The sequence below is a fragment of the Xenopus tropicalis genome, chromosome 1 (genome assembly GCF_000004195.4).
Source record: "Xenopus tropicalis strain Nigerian chromosome 1, UCB_Xtro_10.0, whole genome shotgun sequence".
NCBI lineage: Eukaryota > Metazoa > Chordata > Amphibia > Anura > Pipidae > Xenopus > Xenopus tropicalis.
Genome location: NC_030677.2, coordinates 3697791 through 3709152, shown reverse-complemented (window position 1 = coordinate 3709152; position 11362 = coordinate 3697791). Strand labels below are relative to the sequence as shown.

The window sequence follows — 11362 nt, the reverse complement described above, 5'->3', positions numbered from 1 at the left end:
CTGCGCTCCATGCTCAGAGGGAGAGATCTCCAATGTCACTGGTAATGGATAATTCTGTCTGTAAATTTAGTTTCCTCCTTGTGTATCTTATTAAGTAAATAACCATGGTATAGTCAGTTAATTATAATTGGCAATTAAAGGTCAAAATCATAGGAATAGGAGTTCTGTAGTGTATGTGGGAATTATCGGTATAAAAAATATTTGGTAAGAAGTAAAATTTAACAAACATCCAAAAGGCAGACCAGGCAGACAGTACAGTGATCATTTGTGGGCCCAATACACATATGAGTCTCTCGTAATCCAGACTGAGCCAGCCCAAAACAGACAAAATCATCCAGATAATGCACAATCCCCTCTGTGCCAGCCTCCATACTCATAACCCACTCAATAAAACACTAACATGCTTTAAAGTAGGTTCACAATATTGAACAGCCCATAGGAAAACTGGACCACATAATGGTGACCCTCAGACCTTTGTTCCAACATCTGGTGAGGGTCAGGATGTACTGGGAGCAGGTATAAAACAGCCACGTCCATACAGAAATCACCAAGGCCTCTTTAAAAGATGCCACAAGGCAAGGTCCCTGTTGGTCCCAAGGTCCCATGGCAATGTCATCATTTACCAAAGTTGCTTCAAAAGGGAAACCGCAAGTCCACCTGCCATACTCCCTTTAGAAGAGATCCTAAACCATGCAGTAAATCCTCTGACAGCAAGATAGCACCCCTTTCCTGTTATAGTTGCTAAGCCACTGATATATCTTCTCTAGACTCATGAATGTGCTCCCATTTCCTCATAGCCTTTGAGGGTTTGGCTACAGATTTACCCTTCTTGAAGCACCTGGAAATGCCCACTCTCACATGCTAAATGCTCATGTAGGAACATGCATCTACTTTGGCAATGAATTGAAAACATAAACCCTCCCCATCTTCCCAGGGTCCATTCAAACTGGCACATTCTTGAGGAGCCTGTGGAGCAAAAAACTCACCATTCAGAACTGTCATGAACCAGACTGTATTCCTGGTCCAGACTGGCCAATCACCCTGCAACCTGCTCGATTTTACTTGAGGGAAAGTATGGTGATGCAAATGCATGGACATTCTCCATGGAATAGGAAGCTACGCTTCTCTGCCTGAGACTATCCAGTCTGATTCACAGCCCTGCTCCTAGTCCTGGAAGGGAACCAACAACTGTTTTGCAGCATAACATATCAGTGTAGAGGAAGCACACTAGATCTGAGGTTGGTTGACAGAGAGACTATGGGGACCTCATCCATTACAATCAATTGTGACTGTAAACAAGCTGGGCCATATTTATGGGTCTGCTGTTCCAAACAGTAGAGCAAATCTTAGAATTTCCAAGCAGCCATAGTTGAGTTGATCAACATGTCACTCAACAATGCTACAAAGTATGGTAAAGGGGTTGAGAAAGTCAGGCATTGCTTTTAAAAACACACCAACCCCTCATTTCCCAACATTCGTAAGACAGAATACATGTACCCTTCCTTTCTAGCCCAGTAAAGGTTCCCCTGCATTGTATGTTTGTTTCTGGGGAGCATTATTTGGATGGAAAAAAATGACTCACAAACTGTAAACAAAAAAATTGCTGGTCTAACAATAGTGGTTTAGCCAAAGGCTCAAGATTAATCTGAAGGGATTTAACTTTTATTTCTCAAAAATATGATTGTGCTGTAACTTTTCTGTGGACAATTCTGTTGTTTTTATTTATTTTTAAACATTCTTACAAAGGGTTTAATTGTTTCTTCCAGATATGGAAAACTGTCTACAATGTCCAGACAATGAGTGGCCAAATCGGGGGAAGAATATGTGTATTGAGAAACAAACTGACTTTCTCTCCTACGATGGCAGTTTGACTCTGTCCTTTGCTTTCATTTCTGTGATATGCTTTCTGATGAACGAAATTATATTTGGAATCTTTATTTCATATCGAGACACTCCAGTAGTAAAGGCCAATAATCGTGATCTGAGCTTTATTCTCCTCATTGCCATCAAGCTGAGCTTCCTCAGTGTGTTTCTGTTCCTCGGTCACCCTGTGGATATAACCTGCATGCTGCGCATCATCACTTTTGGAATCCCCTTCTCCATAGCTGTCTCTTCTCTCCTGGCCAAGACTATCATGGTTTGTGTTGCTTTCAAAGCCACCAAGCCAGGGAGCTCATGGAGAAAATGGCTGGGAGTCAAACTGTCCAATTCTGTAGTCTTGTTCTGCTCATCCATTCAAATAATCATCTGCATGACTTGGTTGGCCATTTCTCCTCCCTTTCAGGAACTGGACATTCACACTTCCCCTGGAACCATCATCATTCAGTGCAATGAGGGCTCAGCTATTGGCTTTTACTCAGTAATTGGGTATATGGGGCTTCTGGCAGCTGTTAGTTTTGTTTTAGCATTTTTAGCTCGGAGCTTACCGGACAGTTTTAATGAGGCCAAGTACATCACTTTCAGCATGCTGCTCTTCTGCAGTGTTTGGATCACAATGATCCCGGCCTATCTGAGCACCAAAGGCAAAAACACTGTGTGTGTGGAGATATTTGCCATCATCTCTTCATCCTGTGGCCTTCTCTTCTGTATATTCCTACCCAAGTGTTACATTATATTATTTCATCCAGAAATGAACAGAAGACAATATTTATTGGGCAGATGAAATAAATAGAGATGTGATTCTGAATCTGTACATTTGTATCATACATTAATTATGTGATTTCTCTATTATTTCATGAATTTCACCATCCTTGTGTGAGAGAATAGAAACCTCAGTTTTTTCCTCTTCACCTCCATTAAACTGAGCTTTCTCCTGTATTTCTGCTACCGAGTTGTTTTGATTTGGAAATTGTCTTCTCCATATTTGTCTCTTCTCTCCTGCCAAGATAATTATAGCTACAAAGTTAGGGAGCTCAAGATGAAAGTGAGTGATTGTTCTGTCATCTCTATACTTGATATAGGTTGACAGGCAGATAAAATCCTTCCATCATCAACTCACTGATGGCTGTTATATTAAATGTGTCCTAGAGTTACACATGATGGAAAGGGAAACTAGCAAAGACATTCTGTATTTATGTTACTGGTAGGTGGAATAGTAACAACATAAATGGTGAACAGTACTGGACAAATAACACACTATGGGGCCGATTCACTAAGGGGCATTAACGCATAACGCATAGTTTTTTCCGTTAAAAAGCACACGATAATTAAGTACCGATTCATCAGTCATTTCGCATGCGGTAATATGTATATTGCATGCACAAAAAAGCGCATTATCGTAAAGCTTTATTTCCATCGCATTGTGGGAATTAGCGAATAGAAATAATACTGACGCATGATTCACAGACACATGTGAAGCGTTAAAGGCGCAAAATATTGCGTTATTCTGTGCGAAAATGAACACCTACTTGGGGCAGGCGGTACTTAAAGAACATTGTGGTTCTGAGCGTTTGGCAACACAACATGGAGTTTGCAGTGGGATTTTTTCAAGTCTGTGTTGGCCCTAGTGTGATGCAGCCGCCAGTTTTCAGGGAAATGGTCATTTTTAGAATGGTAGTATTCAGAAAGTAACGGTTACGTGCGTAATAGCATGCGCTAATATCGCGTGCTACAAAATAACACATAAATATATTGCATACTTTAAAATATCGCTTAAAAATATGTCATCGCCAGATAAAAAATGACAATAACATCGCTTCTTAAGTCAGACAAGTGTCCTTAGTGAATTGATCGTTAATTCTCAAAATATAAGAAGTGCATGCTATAAATATAACTAGTTTTTTCGGCCTTTAGTGGATCGGCCCCATAGTGTTTGTGCAGAGGTTCCCCTGTACATATCATGTTGTTCTACCTATACACAGTTTGGGCTTTGGCTTGTGTTCTCTATATAATAACCAGTCAGTGCAGGAATCTCCATTGACTTTACTTTGGGCACAATGAGTTGTGTTTTTGTTTTTTTGGTCCCCTATGTGGGAGGGGTATATGGTGTTTTCACTCTATGGTATATAAGTGATAGAATCAACCTATTTTTATGTTTAATTAAGAATATGATGCTTTTAAATAATTGTGCGGAGTTCAGTTCTGTCAATGTTTGTATCCTTTCTAACAAGGTGGAAAGAAAAGTCACACAATAAACTATAAGTGACTGAAACTGCTTGAGTGTTACTTTCATTGCTGCCTTTGTCCCCATCACTAAATGTAACCATTTGCAAGTCTTTTCAAACTAAAGTCTTATTTCTATGGCCTAGGTATCAATCTCAATACCAAGAAATTGTATAACTGCTGTATGTGGGATTGTTTTATCTCCTGCTAAAGGCACCCCAAACTTATTGGCAATGAATATAAAAGTGTGTGTGATTCTACAGCTATTTACCTCCGGGCGGGCTTTGAATTTGTCGAATAAAACACAACCTATTCTACAAAAAGGTGTTAAATCTGGATGTTTACTACACAAAATGTTACCCCTGTCACATGATGCGGAGGTGATGTAGATGGTCGGGCAACACTGATTGACTCTTCTGGCTGCTGGATCACATTCTACTTCTTAGATGTCGAGTTCCTCACTGCTTTCTTCTGTAACTTTTGATGTAGCCCTTCTGACAGGTTTGTTGCCACTCACCAAAGCTCTCTTCTTAGCTGGGCAGGACTATGGCAATGTAAAAGCATGGCTGCTCTCTGCCACCTTAAATGTGGATGCTTCTTCTTGAGTTGCCTGTAGACCCCATTGACTGCTACTTTTCATCCTTCTTTCAGGATGCAACCATTTTCTCTGTGGTGAGCTCTCTGGAAGAAGCAACACTGGAGATCTTGGATAACATCTTGGGAGGAACACCTTATGCCTGTTCCTTTGAAAAAATAGGTAAGTACCCCATTGCCTCCTGCCTTTTATACTTGTCTCTGGATATCACCTGACCCTACCTGTCCCCACTTTAGCCTACCATATGTCCTTTATTTCCCTTCACCCACTGGAGGTATAACTAATTCAACTATAATACAGCACCACCAAAGAAAGACCTAACTAAATAGCCAGTTGCTGTTCCATGTGCATCTACGGCCAATAGGGATGTAGCGAACCTAAAAAAAAATGTTCGCGAACGTTCGCGAACTTTGCGAACCCCATAGACTTCAATGGGAAGGCGAACTTTAAAACCTAGAAAAGCCATCTCTGGCCAGAAAACTGATTTTAAAGTTGTTTAAAGGGTGCCATGACCTGGACAGTGGCATGCAGGAGGGGCATCAAGGGCAAAAATTTCTCTGAAAAATACGTTGTTGACACAGCGTTGCGTTTTGTGCTGTTAAGGGGAGAAAACACACTACATTCCTAAACTTATGTAATAAACTGCTTTAAAAAGTCCGGCATCTACATGCCAATCAAGTCGTGTAAAGGTTACAGCCGGTTCACACGCAAAGACAAAACGCCGCGTTTACTGCAACGAAAAAAAACGCAAAAAGCTTTAATGATACTGTCAAGTGTGCGAATATTAGTTTTTACTAGTTGCTTGTCACCTCCAGGACGTTCGTCCCGTCGGTGGGAATATTTCTGTAGTGGTGTGTTTAGCAGTCACCGTGCTTGTGCGCACGTGCATGGTCAGGCAGAGGTAATTCAATGTACAGTAATGTGAACCAAAAAACACTGATTCTGCAGTGTGGGCCCAGGTTTGTCCTACCTTTTCTATCACCTGTGGTGACCATAAAAGATACGATTTTGCCGCAGTTGCAGAACCCTGAAAAATCAGGAATGTGTACATTCCTAAAAAATTATGGTTTTTTTGTTGCAGCCACTGAAGCACAGAGGACAGAAAAAATATCTTAGATAGATGGTATCATAACCATGCCCCAGGCAAACCCTTTCAAAGAACTAAGATAGGGTGACAACAAGCACAGAAGACATTAAAAACATCAAAGCTAGATGGTATAATAACCATGCCCCAGCCAAACCCTTTCAAAGAACTCAGATAGGGTGACAACAAGCACAGAAGACATTAAAACATCAAAGCTAGATGGTATCATAACCATGCCCCAGCCAAACCCTTTCAAAGAACTCAGATAGGGTGACAACAAGCACAGAAGACATTAAAAACATCAAAGCTAGATGGTATCATAACCATGCCCCAGCCAAACCCTTTCAAAGAACTCAGATAGGGTGACAAGCACAGAAGACATTAAAAACATCAAAGCTAGATGGTATCATAACCATGCCCCAGCCAAACCCTTTCAAAGAACTCAGATAGGGTGACAAGCACAGAAGACATTAAAAACATCAAAGCTAGATGGTATCATAACCATGCCCCAGCCAAACCCTTTCAAAGAACTCAGATAGGGTGACAAGCACAGAAGACATTAAAAACATCAAAGCTAGATGGTATCATAACCATGCCCCAGCCAAACCCTTTCAAAGAACTCATATAGGGTGACAACAAGCACAGAAGACATTAAAAACATCAAAGCTAGATGGTATCATAACCATGCCCCAGCCAAACCCTTTCAAAGAACTCAGATAGGGTGACAACAAGCACAGAAGACATTAAAAACATCAAAGCTAGATGGTATCATAACCATGCCCCAGCCAAACCCTTTCAAAGAACTCATATAGGGTGACAACAAGCACAGAAGACATTAAAAACATCAAAGCTAGATGGTATCATAACCATGCCCCAGCCAAACCCTTTCAAAGAACTCATATAGGGTGACAACAAGCACAGAAGACATTAAAAACATCAAAGCTAGATGGTATCATAACCATGCCCCAGCCAAACCCTTTCAAAGAACTCATATAGGGTGACAACAAGCACAGAAGACATTAAAAACATCAAAGCTAGATGGTATCATAACCATGCCCCAGCCAAACCCTTTCAAAGAACTCATATAGGGTGACAACAAGCACAGAAGACATTAAAAACATCAAAGCTAGATGGTATCATAACCATGCCCCAGCCAAACCCTTTCAAAGAACTCAGATAGGGTGACAAGCACAGAAGAGTAGAAGAGAGAAAAATTCAGGATTTACCTGTCCAAAAAGTTTGGCTTACAATTAAGCCAGTAGGATTTGCACCCTAGTTTGTACGGTGGTGGAGGAGGACGCTAAAGGACAGCTGTGTGTGGTGTCAAGCGGCGTGCAGAGAAGGACAGCTGCATGGGCAGTCAGAACAAGTCTTCCGGCGTGCAGTAACCCTCCGAGATCCATGCCTCATTCATTTTAATAAAGGTCAGGTAATCAACACTTTTGTGACCTAGGCGAGTTCTCTTCTCAGTTACAATCCCTCCTGCTGCACTAAAGGTCCTTTCTGAGAGGACACTTGAGGCAGGGCAAGACAACAGATTTATGGCAAATTGTGACAGCTCTGGCCACAGATCAAGCCTGCGCACCCAGTAGTCCAGGGGTTCATCGCTCCTCAGAGTGTCAATATCTGCAGTTAATGCCAGGTAGTCCGCTACCTGCCGGTCGAGGCGTTCTCTGAGGGTGGATCCAGAAGGGTCCTGGCGCTGCCTTGGACTGAAAAAACTTTGCATGTCTGACGTTACAGAGTGGCCAAAGTGCATTGTCCTTGCAGGTGTGCTCGTGGGAGGATTACCGGCACCTCTGCCCCTGGAATGTGGAGTGACATCACCCTTAAAAGAATTGTACAACATGTTTTGCAGGCTGGTTTGGAAATGCAGCATCCTTTCGGACTTGTGGTACGTTGGTAACATTTCTGCCACTTTATGCTTGTAACGAGGGTCTAGTAGCGTTGCCACCCAGTACAGGTCCTTCTCCTTAAGCCTCTTGATACGGGGGTCCTTCAACAGGCATGACAGCATGAAAGACCCCATTCTCACAAGGTTGGATGCAGAGGTATCCATCTCCCCTTCCTCGTTATCAAGGACTACGTCCTCATCCACCACCGTCTCCTCCCCCCAGCCACGTACAAGACCAGGGCTCCACAAAAGGTGACCACAAGCCCCCTGGGAAGCCTGCTCCTGTTGGTCTTCTGCCTCCACAAAGCCACCTTCCTCCTCTGACTCCGCTTCTGACACCTCTCCCTGTGTTGCAGCAGGTGCCTGGGAACGTTCTGGTGTTTCCGCCCAGAAATCAGGCTCTTGGTCACGCTGGTCTACAGCGTCATCTGTAACTCGTCGCACGGCACGCTCAAGAAAAAAAGCAAAGGGTATTAGGTCGCTGATGGTGCCTTCAGTGCGACTAACCATATTTGTGACCTCGTCAAAAGGGCGCATCAGCCTGCAGGCGTCGCGCATAAGCACCCAGTAAAGGGGGAAAAAAATCCCCAGCTCTGCAGATCCAGTCCTACCACCCAGTTCAAATAGGTATTCATTGATGGCTCTTTGTTGTTGCAGCAGACGTTCAAACATCATTAGCGTGGAATTCCAGCGAGTCTGGCTGTCGCAAATTAAACGCCTGACTGGCAAGTTGTGCCGCCGCTGAATGTCAGCAAGGCGTGCCATGGCTGTGTAGGAACGTCTGAAATGGCCAGACACCTTCCTGGACTGCCTGAGAATGTCCTGCAATCCTGGGTACTTCGAGACAAACCGTTGGACTATCAAATTTAAAACATGTGCCATGCAGGGCACATGTGTTAAATTGCCCAGTCTCAGTGCTGCCAACAGATTGCTTCCGTTGTCACACACCACTTTTCCAATTTTCAGTTGGTGTGGGGTCAGCCACCGATCGGCCTGTGAGTGCAGAGATGACAGGTTTCTACTTTCCAGGCACGTCATGCCCAAGACAGCATGACAACGGCGTACCTGGCACGTCGAATAGCCTATGTGGAGCTGGGGGTGCACAGGTGTGGAGGAGGACACAGCAGCAGAGGAGGAAGAAGCCGAGGAAGAAGCCAAGTTAGAAGACGAGTTAGAAGACGAGTTAGAAGACGAGTTAGAAGACGAGTTAGAGAGCAAAGGAGGAGTAGAGGTGGTGGCAGACCCGCATGCAACCCGTGGCGGTGACACCAACTCCACTGTTGTTGAACCACGCATTCCCTGCTTCCCAGCCATCACCAGGTTCACCCAGTGGGCAGTGTAGGTGACATACCTGCCCTGACCATGCTTGGAGGACCATGTGTCAGTAGTCATATGGACCTTTGCCCCAACACTAAATGACAGAGATGCGGTGATTTGGCTCTGCACATGCTGGTACAGGTGTGGTATTCCCTTCTGTGAAAAAAAATTGCGGCTGGGTACCTTCCACTGCGGTGTCCCAATTGCTACAAATTGGTGGAAAGCCTCAGAGTCCACCAGCTGGTATGGTAAAAGCTGGCGGGCTAAGAGTGCAGACAATCCAGCTGTCAGACGCCGGGCAAGGGGATGACTCAAACAGGGGATTGGTTTCTTACGCTCAAACATGGCCCTCACAGAAACTTGGCTGGGGGCAGATGAGCAGGAACTGGAAGGCGGAGTGGAGGGTGGTTGAGACGGGTCAAGGACAGCAGAGGTAGAGCAGTAAGATGCTGGAGCAGAAGGAGGGTGGCTTAGCGTTTGGCTGCTGCCTTTGAGGTGTTGCTCCCATAGTGCTTTGTGTTTGGCGTTCATGTGCCTTCGCATAGCAGTTGTACCTAAGTGGGTGTTGGGCTTCCAAGACTCAGTTTCTGACTGCACTCATTGCAAATTACAGCGCTTTTGTCAGAGGCACACACATTAAAAAAATGCCACACTGCTGAGCCTTTTGATGTGGGCTTTCTAGCAGTAACAGTAGAAGTTGGCGGGTGCGTTGGCTGGCTGACCACAGGTGCCGATTCATGTTGTTGCCCTACTGTTCCCTGGGAGCTGTCCCTGCTTCTTTTAAGTCTTAATCTCCTCCTGCCTCTCTGACTCTCCGTCTCTCCATCTGAACTATCCTCCTCTTGCTCTCTTCTTGTGGGCACCCACAAAATATCACTCTCCTCATCATCATTCTCCTCAGATGCATCAATTTCTTCTGACAGCTCACAGAAGACAGCAGCAGCGGGGACCTCATCACACCTTATGTCCATCTCTGTTGTGTTGCCTGCCTGAATTATGATATCTGGTGTAACGTCCACATCTCCTTCATCTTCTTCTGGCAATAATGGTTGCGCATCACTCAGTTCAACAAACTCATGAGTAAATAACTCCTCTGACTCCAGTGAAGAAGGGGCGGCGGTGGTGGAGGAAGTGGTACGTGGGGTGCCCATAGCAAAGGAGGATGAGGATGTTGTGGCAAAGTTAGAAACAGTAGAGGATGGGGTGTGCTGTGTAAGCCAGTCAACTACCTCTTCAGCATTTTGGGAGTTCAGGGTAAGTGCCTTCGGAAAACTGGGCAATTTCCTAGGGCCACAGGATATCATAGCAGCACGGCCCCTAGTGCCTCTGCGTGGCGGCCTGCCTTTGCCTGGCATTTTTTTTATTTTTACAAAACAACAACAACTCGGGTGATGTTTCTGGACACGGAATTATTATTGTAATTTAGACAGATTGTGAAAAAGCTCACACAGCTAGGTGGCACTTGGTTGCAGACACCGGGCAACAAGGCCTGCAAGGGCAACGTATACAGTAGTGGATACGGAATATTTTATTGCTGGTGGAAAACCGTCACTCAAGTGATGTTTCTGGACACGGAATTATTATTGTTATTTAGACAAATTGTGAAAAAGATCACACAGCTAGGTGGCACTTGGTTGCAGACACCGGGCAACAAGGCCTGCAAGGGCAACGTATACAGTAGTGGATACGGAATATTTTATTGCTGGTGGAAAACCGTCACTCAAGTGATGTTTCTGGACACGGAATTATTATTGTTATTTAGACAAATTGTGAAAAAGATCACACAGCTAGGTGGCACTTGGTTGCAGACACCGGGCAACAAGGCCTGCAAGGGCAACGTATACAGTAGTGGATACGGAATATTTTATTGCTGGTGGAAAACCGTCACTCAAGTGATGTTTCTGGACACGGAATTATTATTGTTATTTAGACAAATTGTTATTTAGACAAAAAATACAGAGCAGTAGAAAGTAGATTACTAGCCAGAAATCCTACTTAAACTCTCCCTGAAATGAATGCACAGCTCCTATCCCCACACAAATACAGAGCAGTAGAAAGTAGATTACTAGCCAGAAATCCTACTTAAACTCTCCCTGAAATGAATGCACAGCTCCTATCCCCACACAAATACAGAGCAGTAGAAAGTAGATTACTTGCCAGAAATCCTACTTAAACTCTCCCTGAAATGAATGCACAGCTCCTATCCCCACACAAATACAGAGCAGTAGTAGATTACTAGCCAGAAATCCTACTTAAACTCTCCCTGAAATGAATGCACAGCTCCTATCCCCACACAAATACAGAGCAGTAGAAAGTAGATTACTAGCCAGAAATCCTACTTAAACTCTCCCTGAAATGAATGCACAGCTCC

At 44.1% G+C, this 11362-nt stretch overlaps 1 protein-coding gene across 1 annotated transcript; it reads left to right on the top strand.

The window, feature by feature from the left end:
• Positions 1 to 1822: 1822 nt before the first annotated feature.
• LOC100490840 (vomeronasal type-2 receptor 26) lies at positions 1823 to 2455 on the top strand (the record flags this gene model as incomplete). The annotated part of the gene is made up of 1 exon (XM_031895167.1): positions 1823 to 2455. A coding segment is annotated over exon 1 (633 nt), but the record flags the coding sequence as incomplete, so codon positions are not given.
• Between the last annotated feature and the right edge of the window lie 8907 nt (positions 2456 to 11362).